This window comes from Myxine glutinosa, chromosome 10 (assembly GCF_964187855.1).
Source record: "Myxine glutinosa chromosome 10, kmMyxGlut1.1, whole genome shotgun sequence".
Lineage (NCBI taxonomy): Eukaryota > Metazoa > Chordata > Myxini > Myxiniformes > Myxinidae > Myxine > Myxine glutinosa.
Window position 1 is genome coordinate 17,837,565 of NC_136270.1, and position 23,540 is coordinate 17,861,104.

General features: G+C 47.2%; 1 protein-coding gene across 1 annotated transcript in view; it reads left to right on the top strand.

Moving 5' to 3' along the window:
- Positions 1-3,100: 3,100 nt before the first annotated feature.
- LOC137434198 (uncharacterized) overlaps positions 3,101-23,540 on the top strand; it is a gene marked incomplete in the record, with an annotated part of 236,302 nt that continues 215,862 nt past the window's right edge. The window contains 3 exon segments of the mRNA XM_068126970.2: positions 3,101-5,582; positions 11,128-11,246; positions 11,560-11,658. Of these exon segments, the coding sequence (XP_067983071.2) occupies positions 3,107-5,582; positions 11,128-11,246; positions 11,560-11,658 (2,694 nt within the window).

Here is a 23,540-nt window from a genome sequence, read left to right on the forward strand (position 1 = left end):
CTGACTTGTTGGAAAGGTGGCATCATATGACGGTGCCACGTTGAAAGTCACTGAGCTCTTCAGTATGGCCCATTCTACTGCTATTGTTTGGCTATGGAGATTGCATGGCTGTGTGCTTGATTATATATACCTGTCACCAATGGGTGTGGCTGAAACAGCCAAATCCACTAATTAGAAGTGGTGTCCGCATACATTTTGGTCATGTCGTGTAGATACTGTCATGTCAGTGTTTCACAGGCAGGGTGATTCATAAGTGTGTGTGTGCCACCCCTCGGATGGATGTTAAACTGGCTCTCGTTTGCTGGCATCATTTGGTGGACATTGACAATCCGAGCTACGACCATGGTGTCTTTCACGAAGAGTAGGCGAACAACTATCACCGGCATCCTGAACATAGATTATATGAACCAGTATTGGTTCATAATCTGATATGACCACCCCTCACACACAAACCCCCAATTAAAAGAATTTGTCATCTTGACAGATTTATTAAATCTGGCATTGGTGTAGTGCATGCATGATGGGCCGAATGGCCTCCTCCTGCATCAAAATTTCCTTGCGAGAGGGGAGGGAGAGGAGGTGAGAAAGGTGGGGGGGGGAGGGGCGGGGTTAGACGGGTGGGAGAGGGGAGGGAGGATAGAGGAGAGAGGAGAGGGGGGATAGAAGGTGAGAGAAAGAGGTAGAGGGGTGGGAGAGGAGGGGGAGGGAGGGAAAGGGGTGGGGGGGGGGGGGGTAGAGAAGAGAAAGATAAGTGATAGAGGATGAGAGAGGGGTGTGAGACAGGGGAGGGAGGGAGAGGGGGATAGAGGAGCAAATGGGGAGGAGGGATAGAGGATGAGATAGGGGGTGAGGAAGGAAGAGATAGAGGAGGGAAAGGGGAGGTAGAGGGGAAATAGAGGGGGTGCGAGAGGGAGAGGGGAAATAGAGGTGAGAAAGGGGAGGTAGATGGGACATAGAGGAGGTGCGAGAGGGAGAGGGGCTATAGAAGAGAGAAAGGGGAGGGAGAGGGGAAATAGAGGGGTGAGAGAGGGAGAGGAGGAGATAGAGGAGAGAAAGGGGAAATAGAGGAGTGCGAGAGGAAGAGGGGCTATAGAGGAGAGAAAGGGGAGGTAGATGGGACATAGAGGAGGTGCGAGAGGAAGAGGGGCTATAGAAGAGAGAAAGGGGAGGGAGAGGGGAAATAGAGGGGTGTGAGAGGGAGAGGAGAAATAGAACAAAGGGGAGGGAGAGGGGAAATAGAGGGGGGTGTGAGAGGAAGAGGGGTTATAGAGGCGAGAAAGGGGAGGGAGAGGGGAAATAGAGGAGGTGTGAGAGGAAGAGGAGCTATAGAAGAGAGAAAGGGGAGGGAGAGGGGAAATAGAGGGGTGCGAGAGGGAGAGGAGGAGATAGAGGCGAGAAAAGGGAAATAGAGGGGTGCGAGAGGGAGAGGAGGAGATAGCGGAGAGAAAAGAGAAATAGAGGGGTGCGAGAGGGAGAGGAGGAGATAGAGGAGAGAAAAGGGAAATAGAGGGGTGCGAGAGGGAGAGGAGGAGATAGCGGCGAGAAAAGGGAAATAGAGGGGTGCGAGAGGGAGAGGAGGAGATAGGGGCGAGAAAAGAGAAATAGAGGGGTGCGAGAGGGAGAGGAGGAGATAGAGGCGAGAAAAGGGAAATAGAGGGGTGCGATAGGGAGAGGAGGAGATAGGGGCGAGAAAAGAGAAATAGAGGGGTGCGAGAGGGAGAGGAGGAGATAGAGGCGAGAAAAGGGAAATAGAGGGGTGCGAGAGGGAGAGGAGGAGATAGCGGCGAGAAAAGGGAAATAGAGGAGTGCGAGAGGGAGAGGAGGAGATGGAGAGAAACGGGAAATAGAGGGGTGCGAGAGGCGAGAAAGGGGAGGTGGACATATAGAGGGAGAGGAGAGGGAGCGGGGAGTAAGGGGCAGATACATGGTGAGAGGGTGGGGGAGAGAGATAGAGGGAGTAGAGGAGAGGTGGGTGGAGGGGAGGTGGGTGGCAGGGAGGAGAGGGACGAATTCTCACAGGAAATTGATAGCTTGACACTTTTTAAAAACAAAGTTATATTTCTTCTGATCAAGGTCAGGGAAAATTATGAATTAATACCTTGTACTCTTCATCCTGTCATGTTGGTTTTACCGAATAAATCATTCATAGTTCCACGTACTGGTCCTCACCTCACTTCTTGTTGGCTCAGCCGCACGAGTTTTCCTCTATCCCTCCCTGTCATTCTCACTTCCCTCACCACTACCTTCGTCCGCCTCTTTTGGTCTACCCCTTCCTCCAACTGCAAGTGCACTCCATATCAAAGACCTGTATGAGCATATTCTGCAGGGCTCCCTCCTGAGCGCACACTCAACCAACACAGACGTGCCTTTTCGTGAATGTTTCTTACACAGTTCATCTACCGCCAACGTGACATCCTCAGCACTCTTCTTCTTCTTCTTCTTCTACCTCGGAATCTTCTTCTTCTGCTTCTGCTTCTGCTCCATCTGAATCTTCTTCCTCTTCTTTCGATAGAATACTCATTATCCATCCTGAGGGAATCCGTATCTCCTTTATGAAGAGATTCAAGACCCAGGCCTCCATTCCAACCAGGAAAACTATAATAATAATAATAATAATAATAATAATAATAATAATAATATTTGTTCCCTAACAATGAACATCAATGTAGGAGGCCATTCGGCCCATAAAACTAAAAGCCTGCGCAATTATTGCTATCCTATATTTCTTTGCTGAGTATCAATCAGAGAGGGAGCATGTACTATTTTACATGATTTTGTACTCAACCGGAGTTTGAACCACCGACCTCCCGAGACGCCGGCCTCCTCCCTTCCCTTCCCTCCCCCACCCCATTCACCGAGACCCAGAACGAACGCTCAATCCATTACACCACCCAGTCTGATAAACTGAACGTTTTACCGTTAGTTTTACCGTTGTGTAGATCTTCACCCTTAGCCGAATGGAAATTTGATGTTCCTGTCATAAGCGATTTTTATAAAACGTATTAAGTTTGCTTATACGTTGATGATAACATCACGTGATGGAGATTCCGCGATGACATCACACGTCGCGGTGTCATTACATCATGACGTCAGATGCCGCGCCAACATGGCGGCAGCAGCCGATCCTCTCGATGATATGCTCTCCTCAGATTTGGACGAGAAAGCCCTGAGTGATATGGTCGGTTCGCTGGAGTCGCAGCTCGCAGGTCCGCGAAACACCGCGGCTGGAGTCAAAGCTCCGGCGACGACATCTTCGCGTCCGGGCGAGTCCCACTCGCAACCCGGTATAGAGGCCCAGTCTGGAGCTGCCGGTTCGGCCTCCCAGCTCCACAGTGCTCCCGGTTTGCTAGGCAAAGGCTCTGCGGCGGGTCCTACACCGGTGATAACTCGCGGGGCATCGATAGTGACACCGCTCGAGGTGCCTCAGCAGCAGACCCCGGCACCCAACCACCTTCAGCACCACCACCTCCACCTACAACAGAACCATAAACAACAACACGATGGGGATGTACCGCGGCAGGGTTCCCGGGCGGTTAATGGGTCTCCTTTGCTTTTTGCTCCGCAAGTTCTGCCTGGATCCACTAACGGTCTGCCGTCTCGGCCAGCTGTAGCCAAAGTCTCAGTGGTAGGTCCTACTTGTACCACCAGGGGCACTTCTGTTGCTTCAACTATACCTCGGCTTCAGTTAGCTCCTTCAGTTCCTTCCCCTGCTCTTAGTGGTTCGTCCAAGTTCAGATCTGCTTCCAGATTGGTCCTGAATGGAAACAGCAGCCAGCGGGCCGGCTGTATGATCGCAGTTCGAGCGGGAGTTCCAAAAACGTTTAGTGAGCATGTGGGACCTGCTTTTGATTCTGCAACCATTGCCTTGTCTGCTGGTTCTGTACCTCTGGCAACGTCCACCCCATGCGCACCAGTACAAAACCCAGGTATGGCAAGTGGTTTCATCCGGGCAAGACAAACATTCCCAGTTGCAGTCACAGCTCAGTCTTTGGTTCCAAACCCTGTGCCATTGTCATCAGTCTCAGTATCTGTCTTATCGTCACCAATCCCAGAACCTGTCAAGTCCTCAACGGCGGTCCCAGTACCTGTCAAATCCCCATCGGTCTCAATACCTGTCAAGTCCCTTGCGTCAGTCTCAGTACCTGTCACATTCCCAGCGTCGATCAAGGTACCTGTGACATCCCCAGCATTGCTTGTGGTACCTGTGTCATCGCCGGCGTCGGTCGAGCTACCAGTGACATCCCCGGCATTGGTTGCGGTATCTGTGACATCCCCGGCGTCGGGTGCAGTACTTGTCACATCCACGGCGCCAGTTGCAGCACCTGTCACACCTCCGGCACCGGTCCCAGTTCCTGTCACACCTCTGGCACCGGTCCCAGTTCCTGTCACATCTCTACCACCGGTCCCAGTTCCTGTTACATCTCTGGCACCGGTCCCAGTTCCTGTCACACCTCTGGCACCGGTCCCAGTTCCTGTCACATCTCTACCACCGGTCCCAGTTCCTGTCACATCTCTAGCACCGGTCCCAGTTCCTGTCACATCTCTGGCACCGGTCCCAGTTCCTGTCACATCTCTAGCACCGGTCCGAGTTCCTGTTACATCTCTGGCACCGGTCCCAATTCCTGTTACATCCTCGACATCAGTTACAGTACCTGTCACATCCCAGACATCGGTCCCAGTACCTGTCACATCCCAGACATCGGTGCCAGTACCTGTCACACCTCTGACATCAGTCTCAGTACCTGTCACAACCACGGCACCAGTTCCAGTTGCTATCACATCCCCATCACCAGCCTCTGTATCTGTCACTTCTCAGTCATTAGTCTCAGTACCTGTTACTTCCCCATCGTCAGTCTCAGTACCTGTCACATCCCTGTCATTACACCGAGCACCTATTGTGTCTGCATCATCAGTCGCAGTTCCAGTAACGGCCTTGTCATCCTCCGTCTCCACTCGAGTCTCAACTCCAATCACGTCCATGCCGTCTTCGGTATCAACTCCTGTCGTATCTTTATCGTCTTCAGTCCCGCATCTTGTCACAACCTCCTCCTCTTTTACGCCCTCGATCACAACTTCGTCTTTAGTACGAAATCAAGTCACTGCCCTGACTTCTTCATATTCCATCCAAGCTACATCTTCGCCCACAATGTCACTGCCAATTCCTTCATCAGTCCCAGCTGCAACCCTATCTGTACTACCTGTCACATCCACGGTGTCAGTCATAGCCCGATCTTCAATCCCAACTTCCTCTGCGGTCCCAGTCCAGGTCCCGATTCCTGCTTCATCGATCGCTTCATCCGTAGCGACAGTTTCATCAACAACCGCCGTACCATCTCCGGCTCGTGCTCCAGTTCCAGCAACTTTACCAGGTACAACCAGGTTACCCATGCAAAACCCCGTGTCGACCATCACTCTGGCTCCGATACCTGGCCGGCCCGCAACCACCGTCCTGGCGCCGGTGACTCCGCGTCTCGTGTCCCCTGCCCTTACCATTACACGGCCGGTGACACCGCAGCAGACGTTTGCGGTGCGCCCTACACAGACCACCGTGCAGCTGCCCCCCGGCTTCACGATCCCTCAAGGTACTATCATTTAACGCGTTTAATTTGAAATATACAAGTGAGTTCCAAAAGTTGATTGTGTGCACATCACTTTTTTTTCTTTTTTTTTTGTATACAGAGTCGAGGCTCGTGAAAGAACTAACATTTATCAAACAAACAAATCAAACAAACAAGCAAACAAAGTATATAAAAAGGGGAGCTGTCGACAAGATGGGGACAGAAGGGGAGGAAGCACACAAACACAACATTTGAGAGCAGGGACATCGGGAGATGTATGGGAGGGAGAGGGCCTGGGGGGAGGCAGGATATGTATAAAACGCAAGGACACCAAGGACTTCCAGGAAAGAAGACAAAAGTCACCCAAAGTGGATTTTGGGTGAAATTAGCTTGGTCTTGGTCTTTTGGTCTTTTTGCTCTTCCCATCCACACATATAGCTCATGATGCTGGGATTGCACATTCAAATGGTACATGCTGTGTTGACTTGTCCGTTGTCTCCTAATGTTCTTGTAATAATTATTATTTTTCATGCAAACTTTCTTTTTCTGGGATCATTGAATTATGATTGGAAACCCACAATTAAAATGATCTGTTTAGTCATTTCTCGAGTCATTCTGCGAAGATTTGATTAAAAATCTATACTGGAGATATAAAATCCATTTAATCGTGCCATAAGGTTATCACAAAGGCGGCGTTGAAGTAACACAATTAACACCAAGTTTAATTTAGTGTGAATATTGGCAAATATCATCCATGGAATTCTGGTCACGTGACCAATGAGCCTTGCTCCCAAAGGCACAATTGCGTTTCAATACATGAACATGATGATTTTTTTTTTTTTGTATACAACATCGAGGCTCGTGAAAGAGCTAACATTAATCGCACAAAAAGTCAAACCGACACATAAAACACAAAATAAGGCGAGCGGTAGACAAGATGGGGAGAGAGGGGGGAGGACGCAAACACAACATTTCAGAGCAGGGACATCGAGAGAACTGTGGGAGGGAGAAGGCTTGCGGGGAGGTGGGAGGTATAAAACATGTGGACACTGCAAGGACTTCGAGGGAAGAAGTTGGAATTTCAAAAAAGTGTATCTGGGGTGAATTAGCGGGGGTAGAAAAGATCAAGGTTTTGTTGATTGTGTGCACATTTCATTGTTTTGTTGTCATTACATCCTTTTTACCTCTGCCACCCAAGGTAGACAAAGGTTATGTTTTCACCCCCGTCTGTCTGTATGTCAGCAGGATATCTCAAAACGTTATGGACGGATTTGGACGAAACTTGGTGGACAGGTTGGATGTGCGACAAGGATGAATTGATTTGATTTTGGTGAAGATCCTGAACAGGATGCGGATACAATAATATTTTAAAGTGATTCTTCACTATTGAGAGATTGGACCAAAAAACAATATATGGCATGATATTTGAAAACGTTGTGGACCGATTATGACGACACTTGGTGGATGAGTTGGACAGGTGATAGGGACAAGCCGATTCGATTTTGGTTCCGGTCTGGATGCAAATCTAGCCTGGTGTTGGCTTAGCGGTTAGGGTGCCGGCTTGGGATCCTAGGTTCCTGGGTTCGAATCCCGGTCGATCGCTGAATTACCACCAGGGGGGTTGACTGTCATCCTTCCGAGGTCGGGAAATTCACTTTTAATTCCCTGTGTGTCGCAAGAGGCGACTAACAGGGTTTGCGGCAGGAAGGGCATCTGGCCGTAAAACATTGCTTCAAAAAGGGAACCACGGTGCCCCAAAAAAAGGCCAATCCCCACTCTGCGGGGAAAAATGGCCTCGAAAGGCGGTTCTTCCGGATGCAAATATGGCCTTTCAGTAGGATACAAAACGTAAAGTCTTCAGCCTGGCGGAGGTATGCACTCTTCCGAGTACCCTTCTAATTTTATCTGCGTTGGTGCCAAGAGAGACGATTGGAAGATTTTTACTCGCATTCTCATGGAAGACTAGAGGATTTATTTTCTTCTTTCTAGTACAGGAACTCTTTTTAGCACAATTATTGTTAATGCAGTGAATGGTACATCAATGGGGATAATCTCAGGTCTGAAACTATGGGTCATGTTCATGTTTTCAAATTGTGTTTAAGGCTTATGGATGAGGATTTTTTTTTTTTTTTTTTGTATACAAGACAGAAATCGTGAAATATTTTAATCGTGTATCGTGAAAGAGCTAACATTAATCACACAGAAAGACAAACCGACACATAAAACATATAACATGGGGAGCGGTAGACAAGATGGGGCAAGAGGGGGAGGAACACAAACACAACATCTGAGAGCAGGGACATCGAGAGATCTGTGGGGGGGGGGGGGGGGGAGGCATGGGAAGGGGGGGGGGGGGGTGGGAGAGGTATTAAACATATGGACACTGCCAGGACTTCCAGGAAAGAAGTTGGAATTTCAAACAAGGTGGATCTGGGGTGAATTAACAGGGGTAGAAAAGATCAAGGTTTTGGATGGGGAAAGATAAGAGATGGTGGTGAACAGCTGTTTTAAACACCTGGAGGGAGGAGTGGGATTGAAGGGAGTGTGGGAGTTTGTTCCAGAGGCGGGAGAAAAGAGGAATGAAAGAGTGAAGGTGAGCAGAGAGCCGAGATTTCGGCAGTTTAACCATCAGAGGGTTGCTGGCAGATCTTGTGCGACCTGAAGGAATATTAGGGGGACAGAGCACAGAGAGAGCTGGGGGAGCAAGGCCGGAGAGGAGTCGGTAGAAGACAGAAAGACCACCAACCTGCCTGCGGTGAGTGAGTGGAAGGCCCTCGGAGTTAGCTTCATCACGGGAGATTCCAATGATTCTGAAAGCTTTGGTTTCAACAGCGTGAAGCCGAGCTAGGTGTGAGGCAGGAGCACCGGCCCATAGGGGAGAGCAGTATTCCATTGGGCTGCGGATGAAAGCCTTGTATGTGGTGAGGAGCTCAGGTGTGCCAAGGAAGGACTTCGCACGACGGAGGATGCCCAGTCGGCGACTGGCTTTGGCGGCCAGCTTGGAAATGTGGTTTTCCCAAAAAAGATCAATGACTAATAATGACTAATCAAGGATAAAACAATGACTAATCGACCATACTGAAATACCAAGCAATCACATCTGTTCATTGGCTGTCAATATTTTCGTTCTTCGGTAGAGTGCTCAAAATATCGCAGCGTTACAGAGCGATTATAACTGCTTGGGAAATACTGTAATAGGGACATAAGTTGCTGATGGATGAGGTTTGATCGGGTCTTGGAGTAATTTACTAATCTCAGGAGAGATGAGAAAGGAATAAGGAGAATGTGGGAATTCATGCCATATTTGCATACGTAATAAATGGATGCACGTTTTTACATTAAAAAAAACAACAAAATTGTAATTTCCACACCAAAACCAAAATTGATTAAATTGTTGGCTATTCAATCGTGGATATTATAAAGCAGAAAATTTTGCTCCAATATAGCATTGAATCACCAAAATGCCCTCCAAAATGGCATGAGGGAGTGGTGAACTCTCACCATTGTTATGATGCAAAAGTACCCCACTACCCTCTCTACTCTCCCCTGCCCTTACTTCTACTTCCACTTCCTAATGTACCCCACTACCCTCACTACTCTCCTCTGCCCTCACTTCCAGGTCCACTTCCTAATGTAGTTCCCTTTCTACTCTCCTCTGCCCTCACTTCTAGTTCCACTTCCTAATGTACCCCACTACCCTTGCTACTCTCCTCTGCCCTCACTTCTAGTTCCACTTCCTAATGTACCCCACTACCCTTGCTACTCTCCTCTGCCCTCACTTCTAGTTCCACTTCCTAATGTAGTTCCCTTTCTACTCTCCTCTGCCCTCACTTCTAGTTCCACTTCCTAATGTACCCCACTACCCTTGCTACTCTCCTCTGCCCTCACTTCTAGTTCCACTTCCTAATGTAGTTCCCTTTCTACTCTCCTCTGCCCTCACTTCCAGTTCCACTTCCTAATGTACCCCACTACCCTTGCTACTCTCCTCTGCCCTCACTTCTAGTTCCACTTCCTAATGTAGTTCCCTTTCTACTCTCCTCTGCCCTCACTTCTAGTTCCACTTCCTAATGTAGTTCCCTTTCTACTCTCCTCTGCCCTCACTTCTAGTTCCACTTCCTAATGTAGTTCCCTTTCTACTCTCCTCTGCCCTCACTTCTAGTTCCACTTCCTAATGTAGTTCCCTTTCTACTCTCCTCTGCCCTCACTTCTAGTTCCACTTCCTAATGTAGTTCCCTTTCTACTCTCCTCTGCCCTCACTTCCAGTTCCACTTCCTAATGTACCCCACTACCCTCGCTACCCTCCTCTGCCCACACATCCACTTCTCAATGTACCCCACTACCCTCTCCACTTTCTTCTGCCCTGCCCTCACTTCCAGTTCCACTTCCTAATGTATCCCACTACCCTCGCTACTTTCCTCTGCCCACACTTCCACTTCCTAATGTACCCCACTACCCTTTCTACTCTCCTCTGCCCTCACTTCTAGTTCCACTTCCTAATGTACCCCACTACCCTCTCTACCCTCCTCTGCCCACACATCCACTTCTCAATGTACCCCACTACCCTCACCACTCTCTTCTGCCCTGCCCTCACTTCCAGTTCCACTTCTCAATGTACCCCACTACCCTCTCCACGCTCTTCTGCCCTGCCCTCACTTCCAGTTCCACTTCTCAATGTACCCCACTACCCTCACCACTCTCCTCTGCCCTGCCTTCACTTCCAGTTCCACTTCTCAATGTACCCCACTACCCTCTCCACGCTCTTCTGCCCTCACTTCCAGTTCCACTTCTCAATGTACCCCACTACCCTCTCCACGCTCTTCTGCCCTCACTTCCAGTTCCACTTCTCAATGTACCCCACTACCCTCACCACTCTCTTCTGCCCTGCCCTCACTTCCAGTTCCACTTCTCAATGTACCCCACTACCCTCACCACTCTCTTCTGCCCTGCCCTCACTTCCAGTTCCACTTCTCAATGTACCCCACTACCCTCTCCACGCTCTTCTGCCCTCACTTCCAGTTCCACTTCTCAATGTACCCCACTACCCTCACCACTCTCTTCTGCCCTGCCCTCACTTCCAGTTCCACTTCTCAATGTACCCCACTACCCTCACCACTCTCTTCTGCCCTGCCCTCACTTCCAGTTCCACTTCTCAATGTACCCCACTACCCTCTCCACGCTCTTCTGCCCTCACTTCCAGTTCCACTTCTCAATGTACCCCACTACCCTCACCACTCTCTTCTGCCCTGCCCTCACTTCCAGTTCCATTGCTCAATGTACCCCACTATGTTCGGTTGATTTTTTATTGAATTTTTTTTTATTCAACCTTTACATTACAATAATCTTATTATATAGGATCAAAGTTGCAGAGCATTGGTTTAATGTTTGATTACTGATGCAGATTGACTTATTGCCTCGTTATGATTTTTATGGCCTGAGTGACTGGCTATGGGGACTTTTGATGCTCGGTTCTAATTGGAGGTAGCCGTGAGATAGGCACAGCCATCATTTTAGTCAGATTGTATTGGTTGTTGTATACTGCGTGATTTTTGGTTTTTGTTGTTGTGTGCAGGCATGGTTCTAGTGCAGAAGGATGGGCAACTCATTTTGCTACCGCATGCTGCACTCTCGCAACTGAGAGCAGCTATTCCCAATGCCAGCCAGACTCCTCGCCTTCCCTCCACCGTGCAGGTATGTGCAGGTATTCTGTGGCATGGATGCCATAGGAATGGGGGCCTGGATACGCATACCACTGGTACTTGGCACACATGCAAGAATGCTGGTGCCAGTTAATTGTCACCTGCATTCACCTCTGTATCACTGCAAGTAATGTTGACGTTTAGGTACAAATTCATGACAAGTTCGGCTCTGTGTGATTGAAACTTTTAAATGTAACTTTCGCAAATCACTCGATGTAAATTATAAATATATCTGTTCAAATTTAACTTTGATATTTACAAACCCATTTTGTTACTTTCAATCACCCTCGCTTTGTCTGTCTCAGACAACAGTTTCTCAAGCAATTGCCCGGAAACAACAAACGACTATCATGAAACCAGCATCAGCAGGACGAGGAGGAACCAGTCAACCTATAGCTATACAGGTGAGGAAAGGCAAGGCTTTATTCAGAGGTCTTAAGTGTGTGTGTGTGTGTGTGTGTGTGTGTGTGTGTGTGTGTGTGTGTGTGTGCGTGCGTGCGTGCGTGCGTGCGTGCGTGCGTGCGTGCGTGCGTGCGTGCACTGTTGTGTGTCATTGGTTGTTATCTCCATTTGTGGGTTTCAGAAGGTGGATTGGAGTCCTCCAATGACCCAAAGTATCCACCTCTGCTTTGGAAAGGGATCACTGTTCATGGACTAAGCTGTTCAACTTTTTCAGAGTTTTGTTCCAAGGGCTCTTTTCAGGATTGTCACCGAACCCCGGATTGCCTCCAGTTGTCGTTCATTTCTGGTGATATTCCCGGGAATGGTTTTTTAAATCTCAGTGAGGTTCTTCTTCATAATTCCTGTTGCTCCAATTATCACTGGTACAATTGCGATGCTCTTCAGCTTCCAAGATCTCTTGTCCTCATTTTTGAGATCCTGGTATTTGGTCATTTTCTTGATTTTTGTGTTGTTTAGGCCAAAATCGCTGGGTACTGATATCTCAATCAACAATGCTGTCTTTTCCTTTTTGTTCCTGGGTACAATGTCCGAACGCAATGCTTTGTTTTCTATGTTCACGCTCGATGGAATCATTAGGTCGTACGTGAACATGACGTCCTCATTTTCAATGATTGTCCTTGGTTCGTGTTTCCATGAGTTTTCTGGTACTGGGATGTTTAAATTTTTGCAGATATGCCAATGAATCACTTCGCATGCTTTGTTGTGCCATTGTATGTAAAGTTGTTCTGATAGTTTTTTGTATCCTGAGAGCAGGTGACTCGTACTTTCTGTTTCTGTCTTGCAAAATCTACACTTGTCCGTCTGGCTCTGTTCCACCATCTTTTTAAATCCATTGGTCCTTGATCGTAGGCATTTATTATGATTCGTATACCGTCTCAGTTGAGCTGACCTCTTCTTAGCCATTCCAATGAGACTTCTTTGTCTTTCCCTCTGTCCAATTATTTTGTGTAGTTTCCTGCTCTTATGTCATTCTCCCAGTTGTTGGTGTATATTTCATATTTCTCTTTATATATTTCTTTTGTCTTTTTTGCTATTGTTGGGGCTGTATTTGTTGCCGTTTCATTTTCCTGTGCAGCATCTTCCATTTGCACCTGTTTTTGGAAATACTTTGCAAGGTGAGTTAGGGATACTTTTTCAGGTTTGTTGTGTTCATATTTGTTTACAAATTGCATCCGACAGTCTGTTGAGAATTTCACATACTCTGCTAGTCCTACACTCATCGCTCTGTGCACCTGGTTGAGTTCCATCAGGTTGCTCCCTCCCTCTCATGCGGCAGGTATATTCTCAGGATGCACTGGTTTTTGTAAAACATTTTGTGGATGGTAAGGAGTTTTCTTGTTTTGATGTCTAACTTGTTGATTTCTGATTGGGGCCAGTTTATTATTCCGCAGCTCCATTGGAACACTAGTACTGCGAGCTGGTTTATGGCTTTGATTTTGTTTCTTGGGGAGAGGTATGTTTTCAGGATCAGCTTCTTTCTATGTAGGTATTCTTTGGCGATTGTTTTGCATATTTGTTTGTGATGTATTTGGTGGCCCTCTTCTACTCTGAGGTATTTGTATGATGCATCGTTTTCTCACTGCTGTATTGTTGTTTCAAGGTCAATTTTTATGATGTCTGTTTTTTGTTGGTTTACCTTGTACAAATGTGCACTTGGCGCACTTGTCTCGTCCAAATTCCATTTGAATAAAACCACCGTTTAGAGGCCATTTTTCCCCGCAAAGCGGGGGTTGGCCTTTTCGGGGACCGTGGTTGTTGTTGTTTTTTGGTCCCCTTTTTTGAAGCAATGTTTTACGGCCGGATGCCCTTCCTGCCGCCAACCCTGTTTGTCGCCTTTTTACGATAAACAGGGAATTACCAGTGAACTGGTACTCAATTTGCCCACCTCGGAAGGATGACAGGCTGAGTCAACCCCCCTGGCGTTAATTCAGCGATCGACCGGGATTCGAACCCAGGATCCTTGGATCCTAAGCTGGCACCCTAGCCGCTAGCCCAACACCAAATTCCATTTGATTGTCCTTGGAAAACTGTTTTACTAGTTTTAGTTCTGTCAATTTTTTGTCATTTGGTGAGAAGAGCTTTAAATCATCCATGTGTAGTAGATTGTCACCTTTCTTATTTCTTTGAATGTTCGTCTATTGGTTGTTAGAATGTATCTGTGTCCTTGTTCATTGATGAGGTTACTTAGTGGGTCCAGAGCCAGTCAAAACAGAATGAGGAACGGCTGTCTCCCTGGAAGATCCCACGTCGTATCTTCACTTCTGGTATTTCGATATTTCCTTCTGAGTGCTGTAATATCAATGTGGTATTCCAGAACTCCATTGCTTTCTCAATCAGTTTGATTATTTGGGGATTGATTTTGTATATTTGCATGCATTGTATCATCCATGAATGTGGGACACTGTCAAAAGCTTTCTTATAGTCTATCCAGGCGGTGGACAATTTAGTTCTTCACATTTTGCAATTTTCAAGTATGGCCTTGTTCAGTAGTAGTTGATCAATATTGTTCCATAACACCCTCTCTTACATCCCTTTTGTTCTGCCTTTACACCTCCTTGCTGTGGTAGATGATGGTACATAATTTCTGTGATGATTCCTGTCAGCAGTTTGTTTGTGGTTGGTCGGCATGTTCTCGGCCGATATTTGTGGGATGAGAAAGGTGTTCCCTTCTACTAGCCACATCATCCACTGCCTTTTCCTCTTGGATCAGTTTGTTAAATGTGCTGGCGTAGTGGTTGTGAAGAGCATCAAGTTGTTTGAATTCCATCTAGGCCTGGGCTTTTGAAGCTTGGCGTTTATGGAAGTTGTTTTCTCATTTTCTCTTCATTAATTATCAATGGAGGCATTTCTTCGATTGGTGCTTCTTATTTTCCTAGTGTGGGATCCATTCTGCTTCCTTGTTATGTTCTTTTCGATCTTCAAAAATTGCTTTCCAGAATTTTTCCAGTTTTTCTTTTTCAGGAGGATTTGACACATTCTTCCCCAATTCACAGTAAAACCTCTTTGGGTTACTTTCAAACATGTGGTTTTGTTTTCTCCTGTTGTTTCCTTCTTTGTAGTTTTTTTTTGTCTTCCTTTCTATCATTTCTATTTTGAATTTGTTTTCAGCACCCAAACACTCGAGGTCTTTGTCTTCGATTTTGTATTTGTTTTTATTCTTTGGATTCTCTTTTTTAGTTTTGGGTGTCTGTTTCCTTTTCTGAACTGTCGTATTTGTCCTACGTCCTTCCGCAGTTGATCTCTTTGTGTCTCTAATCTCTTTCTCCAAGGTGGAATTTGGGTTATATTTGTAGGGCCTGGTTTTTTTTTCGTTTTTTTTTTCGTTTTTTTTTTGTAGGGCCTGGTTTTTTTCTTCTTCTGGTGTTGTTTGCGCATTACTTTTTTGGAATAAATAGTGCCGCTGCAGAACACATGACATTGATTTCCTTATTGTTTCCTAACTTCCTAACAGATTTTGTGTGTGCGTGCGTGTGTGTGTGTGTGTGTGTGTGTGTGTGTGTGTTTATGTGTGGTTTTGTGAGTGCGTGGTGGGTGCAGCAAAATTATAGCGAGTGCAATGTTTACTCTTGTGTCTGTTTGTGTGCATGTTTTTTCATTCACAAGTTAACACAAGTTTTATTTGCAAGTTCCTTTTACACACTTCACCATGACAAGGGCACGTGAACCTTGATAAGAAGATTATTGAATGACTTTTTAGTATATTGATAATATCCATTAGTAAAATAGGTGGCTGAGGGAAATAGATAATGAAGAGTAATTTTCTCTGTTTGCTCCCTTTTTAATGATCCTTGTATCTCTGATATGTTTTGCTCGTTTTCCTTTTCGTTTCCAGTGGTAGTTTGGCCAGGAATTTGTAATTTGTTCAGAGTGCTAGTGCTAACTTACCTTCTGTTCACAAAATAGACCGAGGGATCTTTAACATCCATGAACAACCAGTGCAGGTATACGAGTCCTCCTGTTTAACATCCACTCGAGGTACATTGATGCCTGACCCTCCACACAAAACACCAGGATGAGAGTTTCATAGCCGATGCCAGGATTCGAACCTAGGCTCGACAGCTCAGAGGGGTGTATGAGACATTACATAACACACATATTTTGATTTCAGTGAAGAGTAAGTTGTTAATAATACTACATTTTTTTGACGTCAACACATGTCTCCCGCTTGACAAAGTATGATTCACAATTGAATAATATGGTGATAAAAGTAAATGCCAAAAGCATCTTTTACCATTACAAAAGCTTAAAAACACCCAAAATCCCATAAATTATGGACCTGGAGTCCTTGGATATTTTAATAGATATTTTGACATGCAAATTTTGTTAATCAAAGGCAGATTATTTTAATACAGTGCAAGTGATCATAAATAAACATTGGCCTAAACTGTTTTTTATGTTTAAAATATGCGGAGAACACCCTCAAATGTCCTCACTTCCATGAACCTCACTACCTGTGTTGAATCTTTTGGAGATGAAAAATACTCCGAGTGAAAACACTTGTTCATGTTCGAGTGAATCGGAATGTTTTTCTCCTCTCATTTGAAATTCCACAACTCTTTTATCGTTATATCACAACCTTCCGTGTCAATGATGGCCCTGATTTTGAGTATTCGGTTCAAATCATTTAATTGCTCAACTGATCGGTCTCGACATGACCTTGAACTAACTGCACACCTCAACTATTCCATTCCTCTTTGATCTCGTTCATGAAACCACCTTCTTTCTACACACAGTTCAGTCCCACCCTTCCATCCATGGCTTTGGGCAGGGGATGCACCACCATCTTGCATCATCCTCCATCCCTATCCTTTGGCTTCATTACTCCTGATGACCCAAAACTCTTATTTACAGGTTACTCTTTTTTTCCCACCATTCCTCTTTTCCGGTTTATTCTTTCATTTACTTGTTGGTGTCCAACTTTTGCCCCATTGTCAGTTTATTGTCTTTTTTCCACTCTTTCACATCACTCTTCCACTTCCGATCTTGTATGAGCATTTACAATTGTTGCTCTATGTGGAGTGCATGTTCAAACCAATAAGACTTGAAGTGGAATACTTTGTTGGTCTTATCGAAGGGAGTTACGATTTTTTATTGCTCTTCAAGCAGGCGGACGTCCAGTGGCGTGCTTGTATTTAGTGTTCTGTCTGTTCATCCTTCTGGAGCCTCTATTCAAAAATAGGACCGTGGGTCCTGAAGCTCACCTAGATCTGGAGCAACAGTCACTCAAGCACCCCACATATCCCCTCAGACTCTATTTTTTATGCCTTGAACAAACATTGGTACATCACAGGTGATGAAGGTTGTGGGCAAGTTTCATTAAAAGTGTATGTGCAGTTTTGGAGAAGGGAGCAAATACCTATTTTGGGTATTTGTGGGGGGTGGGGAGGGGGGAGGGTTAAAAACACCCCCATAGTTCCCCTTAATGAGAGCAGATTTTGATTCATCGCCATTCATAATTAGGCATCAGATATGAAGTTTGTGGTCAAGTTTCAGGGAAGAGAGCACATACCTATTTTTTTTTGGGGGGGGGGGGGGGGGAGGGTTGGGGTCAAATGCCTCTCCCAACCCCCATAACCCTTCCTCAATGAGCGCAGATTTTGATGCAGTGAATACACCTTCGTTAGGCGTCAGATATGCAGCTTGTGGCCAAGTTTCATCAAAATTGTGTTTGTAGTTTCGGAGAAGAGAGCAAATACCTATTTTGGGGGGTCAAAATCACCCCCACCCCACCGTACACCCACTTAATGAGTGCAGATTTTGATGTGGTCAATACATCTCGTTAGGCATCAGATTTGAAGCCTGTGACCAAGTTTCATTAAAATTGTGTTTGGTTCAAGTGATAATGACTGAAATGTTTGCAGACTCACTCACTCACTCACTCACTCATTTACTCAATCACTCACTGACTTACCTACGGACACTGCTCGATTGCATAAGCTCACTGAACTAAAGTCCAGTTGAGCTAAAAATGATTGGACGCATTTATTTAGTAATCGGTACATATACGCAATAACATTCGGGCATGAGGGATCAATGATTTTGGGATCAATCATAAAAGTTATGGGACAACGATACCACTGTTTGAATTTTGGAAATTTTAAAATAACATTCATGGGAAAAACAAGATTGTGCTGTACATACTACATACCTTTGGTAACCATGATTTATTTATATACACTTTACCATTTCCACTACCAGCATACAACTTTAAATTATTTATTTATATACACTTTACCATCTCACTAACAACAATAAACTTTGAATTATTTATTTATATACACTTTACCATCTCACTAACAACAATCAACTTTGAATTATTTATTTATATACACTTTACCATCTCACTAACAACAATCAACTTTGAATTATTTATTTATATATATACACAAAGAATTAAGTTAAGCACCCCCCCCGTTTTTTTACAACCTCGCACATTACAAGTTTGTTGTCGTCAAAACAGTGTAATATACCCATGATATTGCTATATTTTCTGGAGAAGTGATATTATGGTCACATAAAAACATAACAATCATGCCGTTTTCAATATTTTATTCTGAATAATTTAAGGTGAAATTTTTTGGGAATTTTAGGCATATTTTCACCTCAATTTAAGTATGGAGCTATAGGTCCATCACGGACAGTGTGGATGACGTTTATGTTTTCTAACGTACAGTCATTGTTCTGAGAAGACCTCTAGCGATCTTTGCGTCAATAACGTGTGTAGGACCCACGTGATCGGATCACTGACTCAACCCTACGTCTCATAGACCCTGTAAGCCGTCGTATGCGTTGCTGTGGCAGGTTGTTCCATTCCCGATGTAATGCACGTTCCAATTCATCCAGATTGGCTATTGGAGGGACCATCTTCGCAATTTGTCGTCCCAACATGTCCCAAACGTGCTCGAGGGGGTTCAACCTGCCACAGCAACGCATACGACGGCTTACAGGGTCTATGAGACGTAGGGTTGAGTCAGTGATCCGATCACGTGGGTCCTACACACGTTATTGACGCAAAGATCGCTAGAGGTCTTCTCAGAACAATGACTGTACGTTAGAAAACATAAACGTCATCCACACTGTCCGTGATGGACCTATAGCTCCATACTTAAATTGAGGTGAAAATATGCCTAAAATTCCCAAAAAATTTCACCTTAAATTATTCAGAATAAAATATTGAAAACGGCATGATTGTTATGTTTTTATGTGACCATAATATCACTTCTCCAGAAAATATAGCAATATCATGGGTATATTACACTGTTTTGACGACAACAAACTTGTAATGTGCGAGGTTGTAAAAAAACGGGGGGGGGGGTGCTTAACTTAATTCTTTGTGTATACTTTACCATCTCACTAACAACAATCAACTTTGAATTATTTATTTATATACACTTTACCATCTCACTAACAACAATAAAGTTTGAATTATTTATTTATATACACTTTACCATCTCACTAACAACAATCAACTTTGAATTATTTATTTATATATACTTTACCATCTCACTAACAACAATCAACTTTGAATTATTTATTTATATACACTTTACCATCTCACTAACAACAATAAAGTTTAAATTATTTCTTTATATACACTTTACCATCTCACTAACAACAATCAACTTTGAATTATTTCTTTATATATACTTTACCATCTCACTAACAACAATCAACTTTGAATTATTTCTTTATATACACTTTACCATCTCACTAACAACAATCAACTTTGAATTATTTCTTTATATATACTTTACCATCTCACTAACAACAATCAACTTTGAATTATTTATTTATATACACTTTACCATCTCACTAACAACAATCAACTTTGAATTATTTATTTATATATACTTTACCATCTCACTAACAACAATCAACTTTGAATTATTTATTTATATACACTTTACCATCTCACTAACAACAATAAAGTTTGAATTATTTCTTTATATACACTTTACCATCTCACTAACAACTAGAACGCCACTCAGTAGAGCGCATACCCCCGCCGTGGGTCAAGTTGGAATAGTACGATTTCACAAAAGTTTGAGGGAGTAGTTCAGTGACAACACAAGACAAGACAACACAAGACAGACACTGCACAGATATATATTTAGAATATATAGAAGATAATGTTAAAAAAAAACAAGGCAATTTCACTTACATTTTCGGATTCAGCGTTCAATTCTATATAAGTGAGTGTATTTTGAGACATGTGTGACTTCAAATAAAATTGTAAGCCAGAAAAACGTTCGTTTCATTCCTTAGGGATACAACATGTAAAACTAGCCCAAACGCCAAAACAAAACTCGCTCATTTTAAGTCGTACAAGCTAATGCGACCACTCATTCTTATGGGAAGAATCCCGTGCACATGCTTGTCACACTTATAACTCACCTAAGTCTTTATAAGTTCATCAAATACTGACACCGCCATTGACATTCGCTGAGGTAAATGTTGATATCTCTTCTGAGGTAAAATACTAAAAACAAACAAACAACAAAAAAACAGTTTTAAAGCATTAACCGTATCAAACGATACATTTTATGAAACGGGGAGACCGAATACACACTTTGATGGTTTTAAAATGACAGAATATGCCTTTATTAGAAAAAAAAAAAGAACCTTGAAGACGCCGCTGCTAACAAAATACACCACTCTAACGCATAACCACGAGTTTAAACTACATTTACAACAAATATGAAAACTATTTTCATATCACAATGTTAAATATAGAATATATAGTTCAAGATAATGTTTAAAAAAAATTAGCCCTATCTTCCAATGGCAAACAATTCTTCAAAAAATTCCTGGATCTGGAATAATATCCTGAGCTTCACCAAAAACTAATCAATTCTTCCTTATCACAAGGGCAATCATCCCACCAACTTTCATCCAAATCCGTTCAGAACTTTTCCAGATATCTTGTTCACAAACAAACGAACACACACACACACACACACACGGACACGATCGAATGCATTACTCCCTGGCGGGAGTAACAATCAACTTTGAATTATTTCTTTATATTAAAGCGCGGCGTTACGCGCGCTGCTTGCGAGCAAGGAGGAAGCGGACAAGCGGTAACTTATAAGCGTCTTTATTTCAGGAGCTCACTGTGACACTGGCCCGCTCCGGGCTGCGCGCCCGGTGTATATCATGAGGCCACGCCTACCCCTCGGGCGTGGCCACCGCCCACTTGGTGCGCGGAATGATGTCACCACGCCAGTGGGCTTTTGTGTCCGCCACACGCGCCCCCCCAGAATTCCCGCGCACCTGGAGGGCCAGTTTGCGGGGCAGACGAATGACCCGGCCGAAGCGCCCCCTGGCGATCGGCGGCGTCCGGCGTGCAGGGATGCCAGGTGGGATGCCCCTGGCTGCCCCTGGGATGGGTGCAGGACCGGGGGGCGGCGTGGCGGCGGGGCTGGGCGGTGCCGGGGGTCCGCCCGCAGGGGGGCGGCCCCGACGTGGGGGTCGGGCCACTGGCGGTGGATGGTCCACGTCGAGGTGGGCCGGCTTGAGGCGGTCCACCGAAACGCGGTCAGGAGTACCGCCGATGTCCAGGGTGAAGTGCTTCGCCCCGGTCTCCAGCACGCGGAAAGGCCCGTCGTACGGGGGCCGCAGTGGTGTCCGGTGGGCATCGTGGCGGACGAAGACGTACTCCGCCGTGCGAAGCTCCGGGGCGACGTGCGTCGGTGGGTGCCCGTGGCATGCCGTTGGCACCGGGGCGAACCTCTGGGCGGTCTCTTGCAGAGCGGAGCGCTGCTGTGCCGCGGACCATGGTGCCGTGGAGTCGGGGAGGAACTCGCCCGGCACCCGCAGCGGTTGCCCGAAGACCAACTCCGCTGCGGATGCGCGCAGGTCCTCTTTGGGCGCCGTCCGGAGGCCCAGCAGGACCCAGGGTAGCCTGTCGACCCAGCCGCCGTCGCGGAGGGTGGCCCGGAGCGCGGCCTTCAATGAGCGGTGAAATCGCTCACACAGGCCGTTAGCCTGGGGGTGGTAGGCTGTGGTTCGGTGCAGCCGGACCCCGAGCCCCTGCGCGACCGCCCCCCAGAGCTCCGAGGTGAACTGGGGGCCGCGGTCGGACGAGATGTCTGAGGGGGCGCCGAACCGGGCGACCCAGGTGGCGATGAAAGCCTGCGCGACATCGGCCGCCGTTGTCGACGCCAAGGGCACGGCCACCGGGTGGTGCGGTCCACCATGGTGAGGACGTAGGTGAAACCCCGCGAGGGGGGCAGAGGTCCCACCAGGTCCACGTGGACGTGGTCAAACCGGCGTTCCGGCACCGTGAACGGGGCCAACGGGGCCTGGGTGTGCCGGTGCACCTTGGCGCGCTGGCACGCGAGGCACGTCCTGGCCCAGCCACGGACGGCCTTCCGGAGGCCATGCCAGACGAACTTGTCAGCGATCAGCCTTTGGGAGGCCCTCGCGCCCGGGTGGGACAGGCCGTGGATGGCGTCAAACACCTGGCGCTGCCAGCCCGCGGGCACGATGGGGCGAGGATGCCCGAGGGAGACGTCGCACAAGAGGGCCGCGCCCGCGCCGTCGAACGGCACCTCGGTGACGCGGAGGCCCGTGACAGCGGTCCGCAAGGCCTGGACGTCGGGGTCAGCGGCCTGGTCCGCTGCCATCCGGGCATAGTCGATGCCGAGGTGGACTGCGTGGGCGACGGCCCGGGAAAGGCAATCCGCCACCGGGTTGTCCTTCCCCGCGACGTGCTGGATGTCCGTCGTGTACTCGGACACGGCCGAGAGGTGACGCTGCTGCCGGGCCGACCACGGCTCGGTGACCTTGCCCATCGCGAAGATCAGCGGCTTGTGGTCGACGAAGGCAGTGAACGCACGGCCCTCGAGCAGATGGCGGATGTGCCTGACCGCCAAGTGAAGCCCGAGCAACTCGCGGTCGAAGGTACTGTAACGGCGTTCGGGCGGGCGAAGCTGCCGGCTAAAGAACGCCAGCGGTTGCCAAGCTCCACGCACCCATTGCTCGTGCACCGCGCCCACCGCGTAGTCCGAGGCATCGGTGGTGAGGGCGATCGGTGCATCGGGCGCCGGGTGCGCGAGCATGGTGGCGTTAGCCAAGGCGAGCTTCGCGCCCGTGAACGCCGTGTCCATCTGCTCGGTCCAGGTAACGTCGCCTTTGCCCGGCTTACCTCGGAGAGCTTCGTGCAGGGGGCGCAGGAGCTGGGCGATACGGGGCAGGAACCGATGGTAAAAGTTCACCATGCCCAGGAACTCCTGCAGCCCTCTGATCGTGCGGGGGCGCGGAAACCCCTTCACCGCCTCCACCTTGGCCGGCAGGGGGACGGCTCCGTGCCTGGTGACACGGTGCCCCAGAAAATCGATTATGGCGGCGCCGAACCGGCACTTTGCGGGGTTCACAATCAGGCCATGCTGGCCCAGGCGTTCGAAGAGCGTGCGGAGGTGGCGTAGGTGCTCTTCGCGGGACGCGCTGGCGACGAGGATATCGTCCAGGTAGACGTAGACAAAATCCAAGTCGCGCAGGACGCTGCCCATCAGTCGCTGGAACGCCTGAGCCGCATTCTTCAGACCGAAGGGCATGCGCAGGAACTCAAAGAGTCCGAATGGCGTGATGACCGCCGTCTTCGGGACGTCCTCCGGCCTGACGGGGACCTGATGGTAGCCGCGTATGAGGTCCACCTTCGAGAAGAAGGACATGCCCGCCAAACGGGCGGAAAAGTCCTGAATGTGGGGGACGGGGTAGCGGTCGGGAGTCGTGGCGTCATTGAGACGGCGATAGTCCCCGCACGGTCGCCATCCCCCGCCGGGCTTCGGCACGATGTGCAGCGGCGACGCCCAAGCGCTCT